The sequence below is a fragment of the Ailuropoda melanoleuca genome, chromosome 17 (genome assembly GCF_002007445.2).
Source record: "Ailuropoda melanoleuca isolate Jingjing chromosome 17, ASM200744v2, whole genome shotgun sequence".
NCBI lineage: Eukaryota > Metazoa > Chordata > Mammalia > Carnivora > Ursidae > Ailuropoda > Ailuropoda melanoleuca.
This window is the reverse complement of record NC_048234.1, coordinates 32,148,486-32,168,228: the sequence shown is the minus strand read 5'-3', so window position 1 is coordinate 32,168,228 and position 19,743 is coordinate 32,148,486. Positions and strand designations below refer to the sequence as shown.

Genomic DNA, 19,743 nt, shown 5'->3' with positions numbered 1-19,743 from the left:
ATTCTCAATGGGGAAAAGCTGGAAGCCTTTCCCTTAAGATCAGGAACACAACAAGGATGCCCACTTTTGCCACTCTTATTCAACATAGTACTAAAAGTCCTTGCAACAGCAGACAACAAAAAGGCATAAAATNCACTCGCAAATCAATCAATGTGATACATCATATCAACAAGAAAAGACTCAAGAACCATATGATCCTCTCAATTGATGCAGAAAAAGCATTTGACAAAATACAGCATCCTTTCCTGATTAAAACCCTTCAGAGTGTAGGAATAGAGGGTACATTTCTCAATCTCATAAAAGCCATCTATGAAAAGCCTACTGCAAGCATTATTCTCAATGGGGAAAAGCTGGAAGCCTTTCCCTTAAGATCAGGAACACGACAAGGATGCCCACTCTCGCCACTATTATTCAACATAGTACTAGAAGTCCTTGCAACAGCAATCAGAAGACAAAAAGGGATCAAAGGTATCCAAATCGGCAAAGAAGAAGTCAAACTGTCTCTCTTCGCAGATGACATGACACTCTATATGGAAAACCCAAAAGAATCCACTCCCAAAATATTAGAAGTTATAGAGCAATTCAGTAAGGTGGCAGGATACAAAATCAATGCCCAGAAATCAGTTGCATTTCTATACACGAATAACGAGACAGAAGAAAGAGAAATTAGGGAATCCATCCCATTTATAATAGCACCAAAAACCATACGTTACCTTGGAATTAACTTAACCAGAGACGTAAAGGACCTATATGCTAGAAACTATAGATCACTTTTGAAAGATATTGAGGAAGACATAAAAAGATGGAAAAATATTCCATGCTCATGGATTGGAAGAATTAACATAGTTAAAATGTCCATGCTACACAGAGCAATCTACACTTTCAATGCTATCCTGATCAAAATACCAGTGACATTTTTCAAAGAACTGGAACAAATACTCCTTAAATTTGTATGGAACTAGAAAAGGTCCTGAGTCACTGAGGAATTGTTGAAAAGGAAAAACAAAGCTGGGGGCATCACAATGCCGGATTTCGAGCTGTACTACAAAGCTGTGATCACAAAGACAGCATGGTACTGGCACAAAAACAGACACATCGACCAATGGAACAGAATAGAGAACCCAGAAATGGACCCTCGGCTCTTTGGGCAACTAATCTTTGATAAAGCAGGAAAAAACATCCGGTGGAAAAAAGACAGTCTCTTCAATAAATGGTGCTGGGAAAATTGGACAGCTATATGCAAAAGAATGAAAATTGACCACTCTCTCACACCATACGCAAAAAAAAACTCCAAATGGATGAAAGACCTCGATGTGAGACAGGAATCCATCAAAATCCTAGAGTAGAACATAGAAAGCAACCTCTACTACATTGGCCAAAGCAAACTTTTTCATGACACATCTCCAAAGGCAAGAGAAACAAAAGGTAAAATGAACTTGTGGGACTTCATCAAGATAAAAGCTTCTGCACAGCCAAGGAAACAGTCAAAAAAACTAAGGGGCAGCCCACAGAATGGGAGAATATATTTGCAAATGATGCTACAGATAAAAGACTGGTATCCAAGATCTACAAAGAACTTCTCAAACTCAATACACGAGAAACAAATAAACAAATCATAAAATGGGCAGAAGATATGAACAGACACTTTTCCAATGAAGACATACAAATGGCTAACAGACACATGAAAAAATGTTCAAAATCATTAGCCATCAGGGAAATTCAAATCAAAACCACACTGAGATACCACCTTACGCCAGTTAGAATGGCAAAGATAGACAAGGCAAGAAACAACAATTGTTGGAGAGGATGTGGAGAAAGGGGATCCCTCCTACATTGTTGGTGGGAATGCAAGTTGGTACAGCCACTCTGGAAAACAGTGTGGAGGTCCCTTAAAGAGTTAAAAATTGAGCTACCTTATGACCCAGGCATTGTACTCCTGGGTATTTAACCCAAAGATACAGACATAGTGAAGAGAAGGGCCATATGCACCCCAGTGTTCATAGCAGCACTGTCCACAACAGCTAAATCGTGGAAAGAGCCATGATGCCCTTCACCAGATGACTGGATTAAGAAGCTGTGGTCCATATATACAATGGAATATTACTCAGCTATCAAAAAGAATGATTTCTCAACATTTGCTGCAACATGGACGGGACTGGAGGAGATAATGCTAAGTGAAATAAGTCAAGCAGAGAAAGACAATTATCATATGATTTCTCTCATCTATGGAACATAAGAACTAGGAAGATTGGTAGGGGAAAAAAGGGATAAAGAAAGGGGGTAATCAGAAGGGGGAATGAAGCATGAGAGACTATGGACTCTGAGAAACAAACTGAGGGCTTCAGAGGGGAGGGGCATGGGGGAATGTGATAGGCTGGTGATGGGTAGTAAGGAGGGCACGTATTGCACGGTGCACTGGGTGTTATACGCAACTAACGAATCATCGAACTTTACATCAAAAACCAGGGATGTTCTGTGTGGTGACTAACATAAAATAATAAAAAAACATAAAAAAAAGAAGGAAATGAATTTGGTTGTTCAGTAATGGGTAGAAAGCAAAGAAGGGGAGGGGATCTAATTACTCAGAGCTGTAATCAATCCCTTGTTTTTAGCTTCCCTTATTTCCCCTTATTTCTTATTTGGCATCTCTGATAAGTCACTTGGTACTTTGTGGGCAATATTTTAAGGCATTATGTTTGGAAATAATTGCAAACTTTAAAAAAGTTTTATGAATTCCTGTATTTTTAAAAATGTTATCCATTACTCTGTCTCTATATTAATCTTTTCCCTGAACATTTGACAGTAAGATGCACATAATATGATCCCTTTCCCTGAGTCCTTCAGAGTGTTTTTCTAAAATAGACTTCTTTACATACCAACGTGGGACACAGCCTTCTTCAAGGGCTGAGTGGAACAATACCTCTCAAAGACTCCAAAGAGGGTGAGACCACAAAGAAAAAGACAAAGGATATGTGGAGGTTCCCCATGAATGTGTGATGAAATAAGCCACTGGAGCCACCTTGTCTACCAATATTGTCCTTTACTCCTAGAAGAGTTGAAAATTCAGGGGCAGTATGGCTCACCTGATTCCCCCAGGCTCTCCACCTGCCCTAGGTTCTGGTTTCTAGTCCTAGAAAAGCAACCTTTGGCTCCTATCACATGGGGCAGACTTAGAGAGCAAGTAAAGCCTAGAGTCTGAGAAATTGAATTTATTATTTTAGTAATCTATTGAATAATACTGCATACTATCATTGTGTTTGAGTTTTCCAACTTGAAGTGCCAAGATTTTTCAGCGACCCATTAGGTAGAAAAAGGCAGAACTAAGAGACTAGGGAGATAAGCTTCCCATGCCAGTGATCTTTTTCATGTACTTGGGGCTCAGGAACTTCTCACCAAAGGAGAGTTTGTGGTTTGGAAGAGCTCAGAGACTGGTCTTTTGTTACATAGAAAGTCATTCCTGGATCCTATTTCTTCGGGCATCTCTGTAGACACATACTATTTCTTTGGGTATCTCTGTACACACATCCTTCTACAATAAGAGGGCTAGTATGAGAGAGTCCCAAATGGAGAGGGGGAAGTTGTCTATGGGAGATGCCTCAGTCTTGCTCTGCTTCAAGCACTGTTTCCATCCCCTTCTCCAACTTTTGCCCGTGTGGGAAAACATAAAGGCAGGAAAGCTCATTGATAGAGAAATGAGGGTACTCGCACTAGGAAACACGTTCAGCTGCTTTGTGACTGCTCCCAGGGCTCACAGCTTGTTTAGCTAGGGGCCGTCATTCATTTTATTCAGAGTTGAACAGAAAGCACAAAGAGTTGTTCCTTAGCAGGTGTCACTGACATTATGCAGAAGGGAGTTAATAGTCCACCATATCTCATACCCCACATCTCATGTCAGGGCAGCCACAGTCCATGAATTGGCTGCCCCTTGGGAATGAAGAGCACAGAAGATTCTCAGAGTCCAGCTCCTTGGACCACAAAGTTACTTAAATTAGCGTGGGCATGTGGATGAATGTTGTAGATCGTCACTCATTTTATGTTAAACCATACACTGAAGTCCATTCAAAGCTCTCTTTGTGGGAATAAATGAAAGTGAAAAATGTTTTCTGTTCTTGTTGCCTTTAAAAAATATATGTATGTTTATATCCAGGCATGCGTGTGCGTGTGTGTGTGTGGGGGTATTCCCAAAATAAATCTCCACTTCTGAAACTAACCCCGCACATAATCTGGTAAGAAGGAAATTCTAATTCCACTATCTTTACAACATCCATTGAAGAATACGCTGAAAACTTTACATACCCTAGGGTATAGAGTTCAGCAAAGCAACTGCCCAAAGATATTCAAGTCTTATGGATTGAGATTTTCTAATTATGGCAGATTGTATTTCTCAAAAATGACCATAGCAGTATTTCAAGTCCCACATTCCCTTTCAGAGCTTTGCTAACCCCTACTAAAAGTTGGAATCTATTTATCTTTCCCTTAAAGTTGGGTGGGATTTCCTGGCTGTCTCAATGAATAGAATGCCGGAAAACAGGAGTGTGTTCCTTTCTTAGGGCTGCTGTAACAAAGTATCTGTGTGAATTAAACAGTAGAAATGTATTCTCTTGGAATTCTAATATCAAGGCATCATCAAGATTGATTCCTTCTGGAGAACTCTGAGGGAAAGTCTATTCCAAGCCTCTTTCCTAGCTTCTGGTGATTGCCAGGAAATCTTGCCACCCCGGTTTGCAGATGCATCATTCCAATCTGTGCTTCCATTGTCACATGACAGTCTTCTTTGTGTGTGTCCCATGTCCAAATTTTCCTCTTCTTTTAAGGACAGCAGTCATTGGATTAAGGCCCACCCTAATCCAATATGGCCCCAACTTAATTTGAGTAAGACCCCCCTTTTTTAAGTAGGCTCTACACACCCAGCATGGAGCCCTCTCTGAGGCTTGAACTCACAACCCTGAGATCAAAACCTGAGCTGAATCAAAAGTTGGATGCTTAGCCAACCAAGCCACCCAGGTACCCCAAGACCCAATTTTTAAATAAGGTCACTGGTACTGGGTAACAGGTACTGGGGGTTACAACTTGAACGCGTCTTTTGAGGGGACACAGTTCAACCCACAAGAGTGAGGGTAAGTGATTTCTACATTTAAGTCACAAGAGGCAATCCAACTTCTCTCTGGATCTTTCTCTCTAAGGATACTCACCTTTGGAACCCAACCACCAGTTTGTGAGGAAGCCCCAGACACAAGAAGTGGCCACATTTGGGTGTTCTGGCTGACAGCCTCAGCTAAGATTCTAATCACAGAATCACCAGTCATGTAACTGAAAGGCCTTCAGATGATTCTAATTCCAGCCTCTGAGGAGTGCTTCCCAATACTGTTGAACTTTTTCTTCTGATCCCTGTCAAAATTGCAGGTTCATAAGCAAAACAAAGGTAGTTGGTCTTTTAATCCCTTAAGATTTGTTATTGTTATTGTCGTTTGTTTGTTTGCTTGTTTGTTAATCCATTAAGTTTTAGGGTGGTTTGTTACACAGCGTTTGATTACTGGAACACCACCCAATGTCCGCTGCCCCACCAGAGACATCTGAGTCTTCCGTGCTTCGTCCACATAACTTTTGGCAGATTCTTCAGGGTCAAAGATCAAACAGTATGGGGCGCCTGGGTGGCTCAGTCTTAAACGTCTGCCTTTGGCTCAGGGCCTGATCCCAGGGTTCTGGGATCGAGCCCCACATTGGGCTCCGTGCTCCCCTGGGAGCCTGCTTCTTTCTCTCCCACTCCCCCTGCTTGCATTCCCTCTCTCACTGGCTGTCTCTCTCTGTCAAATAAATAAATAAAATCTTAAAAAAAAAGGATCAAACAGTAAATACGTATTACAGCAATATAGTCTTTTTTGCTACAACTCAAAAGGACATATTTATTAAGATTGGTGGCACTAAGCCAAGAGTGACTATAAAATTGACAAGTTGAAAAGAGTTTTCTTTTTCTAACCAGCTGCAGCCCCCTTACAAAAAAAGAGAAAAAAAAAAGCCTACATCAAATGCTTGGGAAATTCTAACTAAATAGTTTCTCTTTTCTGATGGCAAGATTTATTCACTCTATTAGAAACACACATGGCATGAGACTTTGTGAATTTTGCTGGGATGAGTTTGAAGACTGTAGGATTAGCTAGATTTTGGGGGAGCACTTAATTGGTCCTGGAATCTCAAGTGGGAGCCAAGCTTAATGCTTCCAAGCCATGCTGCTTTTATGTGTGAGATTCTATTCTGGTAATTTTTATTTAGCGTTTTGTATGTGTCAGGAACTTGGACATTTTATGAACTGCAAAATAAATATGAATTTCATCCACATAAGCTTTTGGCAGAAGTTTCTTTCAACAGAGTCTATTTAGTTTTCCTTTTATTCTCATACTTACCAGTGCATAATAAAGAGAATCCATTCTTATTTGTATTACTGTCCTTTTTTAGAGATCCTTTCCACTTTTCACAAACCTGGACTCTACTGGTAAATGACCTTTTGTCCCTGCATACCATAGAAGGCTTACAGACCCTGAATGATAACTGGAAAGTAATCAAAACTCAAACTTGCAAATCTGTGCACTTTAAAATGAGTAGCCAGAGTCAATTCTTTGTTTGGAGCCTTGATTCTAGAGCCTTGATTCTGTTGCTAGGTGGCAATGTTCCCTTACCAAAAGGGTGATTAGAGTCTGCAGGTCCCTTTCTGAAACAGAAAGGAAAACACTGCCTTGCTGCCTCTTCATTAGCAACTTTTCAACAAGGTTTCCTGGTTTTAGCCCACAAAGAGGCACTAACACTTTCAGAAATTGCCAGGCTGTAATCATCAAAACAAAAATTTCTTCCTCCTTGCTACTGTTCATTGTAGAATTGGACAGTCAGTGGTATCAAGCGCATGGTTGTTTCCAGTATCTGTACAAATGCACTGTAGGCAGGGACCAGAGCTATCCCAGGCCCTAGTAAACAAGTGTGATATAATCTTGCTTGTCCGGTGACTGCCGGTAGAGTATTAAGTTCACAAACGAGCTCTAGCATTGTGGTCAAAAACGTCTGTGGATGGTGTGCCTAAGAACTACTGAAGGTTCCTTTAAAAAAGGAGTTGATTTACTCTGATACCAGATAGGGTTGCCAGATTTAGAAAATAAAAATGCAGGGTGGCCAGTTAAATGTGAATTTCAGGTGAACAATGAATTTTTTTAAAAAGTCAGGTTTATTGAAGTATCATTTAGATATGATAAAATTCACCCTTTTTAGGTATACAGTTCTATATATTTTTACAAACATATACGTCATGTAACTACTACCACACTCAACATCTAGGATAGTTCCGTCACCCCCAAAAGTTCATCCATGCCCCCTTTTAGTCAGTCCCTCACTTACCCTCCACTCCTGACACTCACTGAGCAGATTTCTGTCTTTGGAAGCTTACCTCTAACACAGTATAGGTGGAATCGTACAATACAGAGCCTTTCATGCCTGGCTTCTTTCATGTAGCACAATGTGAACTCTGATGGAATTTATTTTATTATTTTATTTTATTTTATTTTATTTTATTTATTTTATTTTATTTTAGTGTGAGTATGAACCACGGATTAATTGAGTCTCAGTTCTTATTAAAAAAAGTATCTGTTGTTTATCTGAACATTTCTCAATCAGTGCCCAGGTGTGGTACTTGGAACCTGCATTTTAGCAAAAACCCACGGTGTTTCCCATGTAGGTGATTCTCAGATCACACTTTGACACAGTGAGGTTCTAAAGCAGTAGGGTTGTGAATCTCCTTGAGAATCTGCTTCATTCAATCAAGTCTTTTACTGGGAAAATATTCATAGAAACTCAGTACTTTCACACAATTCAGAAGGTTGCAGGATTGACCAAAGTCCGCAAACCCCAAACTGAGAACTGGAGTGTTGACATCTCATGTGCTTTACTGAAAAGCTCAACTTTTCCCCAGAAGTGAGAGGAAAAGAAGTTTGTCTGGGTTTCTCCCACTCCCTCTATTTGCCATCTTTCCCCATACTTCTCAGAGCAAGGGGGATTTTTTTGCCTTTCCATAAGGAATGAGGCCTTTCCATTACTATTTAAATTCTCGTTTATTAAAGTGAAAGTGGATTAATCATTTACAGATCATAAAAGCCATACATAGTGATGACAAAAAGCAAAAATTGCAAAGAAAATTAGAAAACAGAAAAACAGTAATGCATAGTCCTACTGCCCAAAGAGGTAGTGAGATAATCATTCTATTTAATTTTCATTTTTTTTTCACAGTCATTATAAAAATGTAACGATGCCTGGGTCCAATGCCAAACATTCTGATTTACGTGGTCTGGGGTGGATTCTGGACTCAGCAGTTTTCAGAGGCTTCTTAGGCGATTGTAACATGCAGCAGAGCTTGAGAGCCACGGCTCCAGCCACCTGCTGTGGATTTGCTCTGTGTTCTTTCTATATTCTCAATTGGTTGGCTTTGCACAATGGGTCATAGAACACACCAGGAATCGATTGTTATCACAACTGTGCATCAACATGAAAGGGAAAAATCTAATTACTAGCTCATGCTGGAGGGATGTCTACAACTGGCCATTCATGATGAAGAATAGGGGAGCCCAGCTTGAAGAGATAAGATTAGATCCTAATGGGAGAAAATTATACGCTGGAATTATTAGATTTCACCACAAACCGCTGGAGTTGCCTGAATTCCTGTGATCAGCGAGAGCTAATCAGGGCTGAGGAAGAAAAGGAGACATGACAGCAACACTCCAAGAGGAAGACCTAATAATAGAGTTAAGATTCTAGGCACAGGGACACCTGGGTGGCTCAGTAGGTTAATCCTCTGACTCTTGGTTTTGCCTTAGTTCGTGATCTTGGGGCTGTGAAATGGAGCCCCATATTGGGCTCTGTGCTCAGCACAGAATCAGCTTGGGATTCTCTTTCCCTCTCCCTCTGCACCCCCCCCCCCAAAATAAGTAAATAAATCTTAAAAGGAAAAAATAAGATTCTAGGCACAAGGCAGACCCAAGTCCCTGGAGGTGACATGGTCATGCTCTGGTGACTCGAAATCCTATCTCCAACAAGCAAATATGTCAGACATGGGTACTTTTACAAAGGGAGCCTCACTGCTCCCCCAGTCCCACACTTTCCCAGGGCTGCGTAGGAGACTCCAGTTTGCTTCCTGTGTGGTGAGAATTATCACAAGTGAAACCACTGTGCAAGTCCAGGCACCAGCGCCCCAGTGTTCACTAGTCCAAATTGCAAGGGTTGTTTAAATTCAGTGGCAACATTTCAGTGTGTGTGTGTGTGTGTGTGTGTGTGTGTGTATATATCTTCTTTATTCTACCTTCTTTATCCATTCATCTATCAACGGACACTTAGATTGTTTCCATGTCTTGGCTATTGTAAATAATGCTGCAGTGAATATGGGAGTGCATATATCTTTTCAAATTATTGTGTTTAAAAAATTTTTTATTATGTTAGTCACCATACATTACATCATTAGGTTTTTTTTTTTTAAGATTTTATTTATTTGACAGAGATAGAGACAGCCAATGAGAGAGGGAACACAAGCAGGGAGAGTGGGAGAGGAAGAAGCAGGCTCATAGCAGAGGAGCCTGATGTGGGGCTCGATCCCATAATGCCGGGATCACGCCCTGAGGCCGAAGGCAGACGCTTAACCGCTGTGCCACCCAGGCGCCCCACATCATTAGTTTTTGATGTAGTGTTCCGTGATTCATTATTTGCATATAACACCCAGTGCTCCATGCAATAGGTGCCCTCCTTAATACCCATCACCGGGCTAGTCAAATTTGTGTTTCTTCTTTGGCTAGATATCTAGAAGTGGCAATGCTGGATTGTGTGGTGGTTCTAGTTTGATCTTTTAAGGAACCTCCATACTGTTTTCCATAGCATCTTCACCATTTTGCATTACTACCAACAGGGCACAGGTGTCCCCTTTTCTCTACATTCTTGCCAGCACTTCGTATTTCTTGTCTTTTTTGATAATAGCTGTTCTAAAAAGTGATATCTCGTTTTGGTTTTGATGGGATGGTGACTCTTCTATGCTCCTATTACAGTTGTTGCAGATATCTTGTAATATAATTTACTATAAAATTATGGTAGTTAGCAGACCAGCTGCTAGATATTGTTATTAATAAAGCAGCACATTAATTACCAAAACATATTAGTATTTTGACAACTGTTATTTCAGTATTATTGGTATTCTTTGTAATACAATGTATTTTATGTAGTTGCAAACATGAACAGGGCTTCATTTTGTATTATTTTGATTCACGATGTTTGTCACTTCCATTTTTTTAGTTTAGAGGTAGTTTAGGAATCAGGATCTGAAAACTAGCAGAAGGAAATAGGGACATTTATCTTGCTATAGCTTAAATTCTTTTATTTTACACTTTATTTCCTTTGTTCTCAGTGTTTTTTTAATCCGATAGTATGATTTACATATGCAAATTTGCTTTCTATAAGAGCTGCATTTTAATTACCTTTCCCAGTGAATAATTACTTGCTTCCCAATGGGAGGCTAGGAGGACTCCTGCTGTTTCTATTGGGGAATCAATGATAAGGTACATTAAGGAGTCTCAGAATCACTCCCACAAGACTATTTTCCTTTCTGTGCTCCATCCTGTTGATGTGGCCTCTCCTTTTCACGGTATTGGGAATTATAATTCAGGTACGATACTTAATAGCTTATCCTCTGAGCCTTACAGGTGGAGATGTGACTTTCAAAACCATCTCATATTCAGAGTTCCAAGATCAATAGCATGAGCCCAGAGATGGTTTATGTACCATCATGCCCCCCACCCTTGATATTTTAGGAATAAATGTTAAGAATAGAAATGGAAATTATCTATTCCAGGAAGCCTAATCATAAATGTTCTCAGAGCTATTTTTATGGGAGAATGTGCTGTAACACTGTTCATGAACTCTTTCCTCAGAAGGACACAAACCAGATTGGCACCTCAGAGCCTTGTTTTACCTTACGTAACAGTAAAGGAAACTTACATTAGTATTAGTGAAAGTTAACATTCAAAACAAATAATGAAATGTATTTGTTTATGTGCAATTTAACATCTCCCTATATAATGAAGAAAATTGCATTTTTATCACATGCTTTTGTAGTGTCTTATGGAATTCCTTACCATTTATCCTGGGATGATTCGAGGTCAGCCCTTTTTATATTCAACACCTTTGATCAAACACCTAGAGACAAAGGGTGCAGGCATAGATTAGTATGTAAGCTTTGTAGTTCAGTAGTTCTTTACCTCTCTGTTCCCTTCATCTTCTGTTGGGTCTGGGACCTGACAGGATTCTCCAGAAGTATCCTTTCTGCTGTTGGCATTAACTGTGAGAATTGATGATGATAGCAGGCCAATGTAGGGATTTCTTGTAGAAAACACTTTCCTGCTAATTTTTTTTTAATTATAAGTCTCCCATGTATATTTTGCACACTCTTTTGTAGCTATTAAGCTATTTATTTTCATTGTAACAATGCATTACATTTATATATGCATACATCTAAATAACTCCAGTTTTAATGAAGAAGGATCATGGTGAAGGGAGTGTTTTCCATAATCTCTCTCTCTCTCTCTCTCTTTTTAGACAAAAAGAGCACAAAATGGTTTCATTCTCAAACATTTATTAAATAACTTTTGCACAGGGCTCTGTTTGAGAAATCAATTCCTCTTACACTCTGACAGATAATAATGTTGTGGAGAAACATAAACACAATTGAGTCTGTCCGTGCATATCTCTGTGAAAGGCGGGATGCTGTGTACTGCAGGGGATTCAAGGACAGTCTCTGCCTTCAGAACCTTTGAATCTTATGATGGGGAAGAGATAAGTACATCCACAAAGCACAAAGCAGAGGGACGTAAATGATATGAGAGATAAACATGAAGAGCTTTTGGAATTCTAAGGAAGATGAACATCAGATTCTAAGGAAGATGAACATCAGATTCTAAGGAAGATGAACATGAGATTCCAGGTTCTCACCCACAGTAACTTACTTAGAACGTTTGCCATGTGGCCCCAGGATCTGTAGTAGGTGTTTCAGAGCATCTGCTATAGGCGGTCCCCACACGGCATGTGGAGGAATACCAATCTAGTGGTCTTTTAAGCAATACAGGGTTGTGTTTTTTTCTTTTGAGCAGCTGCTTCTTATTCCCTTTAAGAACTCTTTGCATTAGCAAATTGCAATATTATCCACAACACAGCACTTACATACTGTGTGAGCAAAAGCCCTCTGCCATGCCTTCTACTAAATGACTACTAGGTCCACAATCTCTTATCTGAAACCTTTTTGGATAAATGTGTTCCAGACTTAAGAATTTTTTGTAGAAAGGTGCTAAATGATCCATCTCTAATAAAACCGTTAGCTTATGTCCTTCTGTCAACATCAAAACTTTTCAGGACCCATCACCTCTCTCTCATCCTCCCATTGTGACCCTACCCCCAGCACTGAAAATCTCCCTGCACTGTTGCTGCTTCTTCCTTTTTTCCCCAAGGAAAGATTATGGGGAGAGGGAGGGCAGAGCTAGAGGGGGGGAGAGAGAGAGAGAGAGAATCTTTTTTTTTTTAATTTTATTTATTTATTTGACAGAGAGAGAGGCAGTGAGAGAGGGAACACAAACAGGGGGAGTGGGAGAGAGAAGCAGGCTTTCTGCTGAGCAGTGTCCTGATGCGGGGCTCGATCCCAGAACGCTGGGATCATGCCCTGAGCCAAAGGCAGACACTTAATGACTGAGCCACCCAGGCACCCTAACAATCTAATATTAGATTGGCAAGAGAGAGAGAATCTTAAGCAGGCTCCAGGTCCAGCTCAGAGCCCAACTAGGGCTTGCTCTCATGACCCCTGAGTTCATGACCTGAGCTGAAACCAAGAGTCAGATGCTTAACTGACTGAGCCACCAAGTGCCCCTCCCAGCACTGCTTCTAGGAATTTCCATGTTTTTTTGAAATAACCTACAAATTTATTCTATATCAAAATTTTATCAAATTATCAAATTCTATCGAATTTTATTATGCTTGTTATTATGCTTCTATTTTCATTGACATCAAAACATTTGTATTATGCTACTCAGCCTTAGTATCAATTTTTTAGTTGTATTTTTATTCACTGTTGCTTTTTTCATTTGTTATATTCCTCCTCCTTGGGTTATACTTTATTCTTTCTGGAATACATTCTTGCTTAATTCTGTATAAAAGCGATGATAAGTTTCATCGAAAGCATTTCTTCTGCCATCTGCCTTACACACTGGTTTAGAGTGATAAGGAACTCTAGGTCAAAGTTTCCCACAGAAACAGAAAGACATTATTGCTTCACCCTCTGGCATCCCGTATTTCAAATGAGAAACTTGAAGTCAAGCTGATTGTTCCCCTATTGTAATTTTTTATTCTCTCTGGGTAATTTAGTATATTCATCTTATACTTGAAATTTTGCTGGACTTTTGTAGGTATTTTAATAATTGTTTTTCTTGCTCTCCATTTGGTAAGGCAGATTCTTCTAAAATGGATGCTCAAACTTTTTTTCAACACAGGGAGATTTTTCTGTTCTTCAGTTATCTTCCTTCCGGTGTCTGGAAGCTGAGACCTTAAAGCCCCTCTGTCTCTTATCTTTTCTTCCTTTTTGCTTTTGTATGTTCCCTGCAAAAATAAGGTGACTGATATTCCAGCTCACTAATTCTGTCTTCAGTAGGGTTCATCCTGCTCTTTAGCCTTCCACTGAGTTTACTTTTACGTTTCCAGAATTATGTTTTTAATTTCCCAAATTCCTGAATGCGTTTTTCACAGCAGCCTCCCTCCCCCCTTAGTAAAATATCCTACCAAATCTCTCTCACTTTACCAACTATACTCTTCTGTTCCCTATATTGACTCTGCTTCTCTGAAGACTAGTTCTATTTGTTGAGTTTAATTTCTTTTTCCATGAGCAAGTATTTCTTTTACTCTAACAATTTCTAAGCAGGGCATATTTCAGGGATAGTTCCTTGCAATAGTCTCCTTTTTCTCATATGAAATTGAGAAGTGTTCAGCTTTGTTGGGTTTTGCCATCAGTTTTTTGTTTTCTAGAAAACCCAAAGTGTTTTGAGCTGTGGTGGCATACCTTCAGGCTTGCTGTACACAGGTGTACGTTTATGGCTGTGTATGTTTTTTGCTATTCTTAAGAGCTATTTTGTTTCCCACTTGGTTATTGTTTCTTACACCTATTTGGTGTGAAATCCCATTAGGAGAAGCAGTGCGTGGTAAACAATCAGGACAGGATTGTTTTGATCATAATAGCATATAACCTTTTCCACCAAACAGGTACATATTGACATCCAGTGTGGGCTCATGTGGATATGTACATAAGAACTAGTATTTGGGCCAAAGTACCGTTTAGGGAGATCGAGTCTTGGTGCACCTATGATAACTGACACTGTCCCTTGAGTTAATATTAGATTGTTAGGAAAAGAGGTACTTTGGGGTGTCAGAAGATGATCATCTCAAGATAGGCAGTGCTTCAATACGCAAATATTTTAGGTACAGAATTTTTTTTTTTTCGGTCACCAGAGCTTGTTTTTCCCCTCACTGTATTGTTCAGCCACAACCGTGGGCCAGTATTTTAAAGTATAAAAGCCATTTAGTTCCCTTAGGGAACTAGGAAACACTGACATGTGAAACATTTGGGATTTAAATTCTTAGTGCTTGGCCTGGGTAGGTGGCGCTCGAATTGTAGTTCCAAATCTAGTGCCTCCTTATTCTGAAGAGGATGCAAGGAAAGGAAAATCACTGTGGCATTCAGCTTTGAATTCATGTGGCTTGTCCTCAGCTCCTGGAATTCATTATCTTGGTCCCTCACCATCATGGTCTGTAACAGCAAGAAGCCTGTATGCTCCTTCTGACTTGTCCATTTCATAAGCCCAAATCACAGATGTGAGTCAAGCTTGGGAGTTCAACTGTGGTTGGGTCAGGGTAGGAGTTGGCATGGATGATGATTTCATTTTAAGCAAATGCTTAAAGAAATGGAAATCCTTAGGTTGATGTAGAAACAAAGAAAAAATTCAGTGTTATTAAAATCTAAGGTCTGAAAAGGAAATTTAAAAGATTGTGCCCAAACACTATGCCTTCAGGACTCAGGTTTGCTTCAAAACTCAAAAAGGAATGTGATCATCTCATGAAATAGGTGGTGGTCTTATAGTCAAAAAAGGAAGAATATGAAACACGTCTTTGATTTTCTCTCCACTGTTTTATTCGCCTACCCACCTTTCCCAAGAAAACATTAAGTCTCTGCTGTTCTGTGACTGCCAACACGAATGTGGTCTGGATTATACCATATGCTGGGATCTAGAGAAATAACTTCGCTTGGAAAGAAGCTGTTGTCACGACTCGGTATTAGTTGGTATTTTGTGGGTGTAGGATCAATTGGCGTTCTTACATGTTCTGCCGATTGTTATGAACTTGAGAAAACCAGAGCAGTGAGACAAGTCAGTTTGGGTTAACCCAATTTAATTGTAGATGCGTTTGAGGGAGCTTCACCCATCTTAGTGGAAGATGTTCCAGGCCACAGCTGTGAACAAAGGAATTGTTACTCTGTGTGAGTGAAGCAACTCCAACTGGGAGTGAACAAAATAAGAAATGAGGAAGGCAAGAACAATGGACTGTAACTTCTTTCAGATTTTAGCTTCACCAGAGGAGGAAGATTTTGTTTTAGGACATCCATTTCACTCTACTGGATTAAATGGGAGAAAATTCATGTCTTTCAAGTTCGAGTTATTCTTTGTCTTATTTAGGCTTGTAGTATAAATTCTGGTGAGTCAGTCTGAACATCATGATTGCACATAGGGGATGAAAAATAGAATAGAAGGTGACTTTCTTGCTCTAAGTAACATGTGATGTTTAAGTTAATATGCTGCTGTGGCTCATGTTAGAGGCTTTTGGGGAGAATAACTAAACTAAACAGATTCTCGATGATTCTAAGGAAAGTTGATGAAGTGATTGATATTGAGGGAACTTTTCCAAGTCTGAGGGAAGCTCCACTACTTTAAAATACTGTTGGGCTCTGACAGGGTAACCAACTTATCCTGATTTGCCTGGAGCTTTCTTAGTTTTAGTGTCCTAGGAAGCCTCCCCTATTTCTGTGTATTAGTCAGGGTTCTCCAAAGAAACAGAACCAATAGGAAGGATGGATGGATGGATGGATGGAGAGGGAGAGAGAAAAAAAAAGAGAGAGAGACGTATTTTGAGAGATTGGTTCACACAATTATGGAGGCTAAACCCACAGTCTGCCGTCTGCAAGCTGAAGACCCAGGAAAGCTGTTGGTGTAATTCCAGTCCCAGGACCTAAGAACCAGGGGAGCCAATGGTGCACACCTCAGTCCAAGTCTGAAAGCCTGAGAACCAGAAGAGCCTGTGTCCCACGGTAGGAGAAGATGGATGTCCCAGCTCAAGTAAGAGAGGAGATTTGCTCTTCCTCCACCTTTTTGTTCTGTTCAGGCCCTCTGTGATTGGAAGTTGCCTACCCACGTTGATGAGGACAGGTTTTTTTTACTCAGTCTATTCAAGTGCTTTTCCTTCCAGAAACACCTTCACAGAATGACCCCAAAATAATGTTTTACCAGCTATCCGGACACCCCTTAGCCCAGTCAAATTGACACACGGAATTAACCAGTACACCCTGTGTGGCTGGAGGATAGCCTACTGTCAGTGAACCTTAATCTCTGTTTGCAATCCCAAGGGGATTTCATATTTCAAATATGAAAATGAAAGTAATGACTTCTCTTCTCTCTACCCACCTATATACTGGTTCCCTGAGGAGGACAGAGCTGTTAATGGACACAGTAAGAGCCTGGACATTCACGGGGTGTTTTTTTGTTTGTTTGCTTTTACTTCTGGGTGAGGTTACTGCATTTGAAAAGTCTGCACCCATGTAGGCCTTATGCTCTTGCTCCTTCCTCCGAACAAAGCAGAATCTGCTTCCCAAAAACAGGCCAGCGATTCTCTTCTCCATTGGTTCCCAACCCAGGGGGAATTTTGCCTCCCAGGAACATTTGTCAATGTCTGGAGACATTTTTGGTTGTCGTAACTGGAAGGGTGTATGTGTGCTATTGTCATTTAGTGGGTAGAGGTCAGGGGATGCTGCTAAAATTCCAATGATGCGCAGATTAGCTCTCCCTTTATGCACAAAGAATTGTCTCATCTAAAGTTTCAGTAATGCCCAGATTGTAAAACACTGTGCTTACTTTCTTATTCCATGAAGTTATATATGTGAGTGGACCAGGGTCTGCAAGTATAATTGAATGTGTTGCTGACATGTAGGGGAGCAGGATGCCTTACTTCTGTCTGCAGGTCTTAGCTAAGTTTTTAAACATAGACTTAGTGAAACAGTCTTGCATTGCTTATCTTGTCTAATGATTTAGAAGGTAATAATGTATTTCCTTTTTGCCTATTATTCCTCGCATTTCTTTCCCTCCATTGGGAATTCTATAGGGAAGAGTGATGAATATCAAGTCATGATTTGGACATTCCTTGTTTCTGGGCTATAATACCATCAAAATATCATGAAAACTCTGCCTCTTTCCACCATTTGTTCCCTAAGAGTGTATCTTCAAACTTTTCCTCTATCCAGACTTTCCTATTGGTGGGAAAACATGTTCATACTTCCTCCTACAGTTTAACAGGTACATTAAAAGTCATTTTAAAAAACCTTTTCCCTTTCTCCCACATCCCTGTTCTCTGTTTAATATTGAAGGTTTTTTGAGAGTCGAGAAATGACAAATTTAACACAGCCAATGAATGTTTCTGTTGGTAAGCACGGTAAGGGAGGTAAGTGCACACTGAGACCTAGATGAGATTATGTGCCTGTAATCAAAGCATGGATTATTGCTCTCATGCAGCCCACCCTTAGTAAACATTGTTATGGTTGAATGTAAAAATACATATCACCTTTCAGAGCTCCTGCAGAAATTTGGACACAGGAACATTAAAAAAAGTCAAGAAAATTTCCAAGTTGAGGATCCTTGGGGTTGCGGACAGATTGATTCTAACTATGGAAGCCAGACTCTCACTTTCTCTGACTACCCTGATGCTAAAACACAAGCCTCTGCCTTACAACTCACAACCAGGTGCCCCTGTGTCAGACTGAGACTCAGAAACTAGTGACACGTGATTCTGTGCATAATCGGTTTTGAGGTTGGAGGGTGGCATCCTGGGCAGCACTCTTCAGTTTCCAGAGGCAGTAGTGATATTTCCTGTAGCCGGGTCTAAGGTCTGGAAGGGGTGGTGGAGCAACACAAGAAGAAATTTTCTTGTCCAGCAGCAGAGGCCGTGTGACCTTCATGGGACCAGTCTCTTAGATTTTGGATATTGTTCCGTGCTATGTTGCCTCTAGACCTGGTTCTCTAGCCTTTCTACATATGAAGTGAGCTACTCATATAATTTAATTCAGTCTTTTCTGGGCAAATTACCCAGAATTTGTTTCTATTGTTTACTGCTGAGCACCCTGATTGGTACCCAGTGAAGCCTCCTTGGCAAGATGACAGCCAGATATGGAATAAATATAACATAGTCTGTCCTTATCAGAGAAAAAGGGCGGTTAAATGAATTGTTTAATAACAACCATATTTTACTTTTTGGATTCTCTGCTCTAACCTTGCCTCTTCCCTCTTCCTACCTCCATTCAAGTAGCTGCATCTGTTAAAATAGGAATGGTGCAAGTCAAGCCATTTTTTCTGGATTTTAGGATTAAATCCCAACTTTCCCCTTAAGTTAAAACTAAGCCTTGGGTACATAGTGATAGATGAATAACAATAAAAGGAAGGAACAGAAAATAAGGGAGAACTGATAAGTATGGATGTGGACTGTTCAGATTTCAATACTCTGTGACAGAGCCTACAAATGTTTTCTGTAAGGAAATAGTAAATATTTTGGCTTTGTGGGCCATAGATTTTGTCACAGTGACTCAGCTCTGCCATTGTAGCAAGAACAGAGCCATAGACAACACTTAAGCAAATAGGTACAACTGTGTTCCAATAAAACTTTATTTATAAAAACAGATAGTAGACTGAATTTGGCTTACTGCTTATAGTTTGCAGACCCCTGCCCTCTTATGCTAGGTTCTAGTTTTTTTCCCCCTGTTTACATTTAGGGCCAATTTTCTTGTATTCATTCATTCATTCAATAATCATTTATTGAGTATATATTTGTTTCCACAGTCAAAGGTTCTTAAAAATATTCAGGGAGCTTACAGCCTTTGGTAGGTCAGGTGGAAGTATTACTACCCTGTTGGTGTCCCGGCCATGCCCCTTCAACCTTATCTCCTCACTTCGCATCATCCAACTTTCTACTACCAGAAGCTGCATTTCTTTGCCTCAGGAATTTCTCTGGCCATGAGTTGTATAGACTTGTATCCCACAAAGTATCCTAACACAATCCTTCTCTTGAACCTGGGAGGGCTCTGTGACTATTTGACCAATAGACTGTTAACAGGTATAAGTCCGGTAATATCTGGGCCCAGGCCTGAAGAGACTGCCAGCTTGCACTTCTTTACCTCTTAGAACATTTGCTCCTAAAATCTAGGCTCCATGCTAGGAAAAAGTCCAGTGAGCCTCATGGAGAGACCAGTATGGAAAGGACCCAGTGCCAGTTTGCAGTACGCAGCCGTGAGAGTGAACCGGGAAGTAGATCCTCCAGCCATAGTCAAATCATCCCAACTCATACTGCGTAGAGCAAGAATGAACGCTCTCCCCCGAGCCCAGCCTATAT

At 40.2% G+C, this 19,743-nt stretch overlaps 1 protein-coding gene across 1 annotated transcript in view; it reads right to left on the bottom strand.

Moving 5' to 3' along the window:
• The window catches only part of LOC100479140 (phosphoserine aminotransferase), a 46,187-nt gene extending 28,001 nt beyond the window's left edge, over positions 1 to 18,186 (bottom strand). The window contains exons 1-2 of the mRNA XM_034647342.1: positions 18,099 to 18,186; positions 16,886 to 17,154 (exon numbers count right to left, since the gene is read on the bottom strand). Of these exons, the coding sequence (XP_034503233.1) occupies positions 16,886 to 17,154; positions 18,099 to 18,186 (357 nt within the window). The remainder of the gene's footprint in view (positions 1 to 16,885; positions 17,155 to 18,098) is intronic.
• Between the last annotated feature and the right edge of the window lie 1,557 nt (positions 18,187 to 19,743).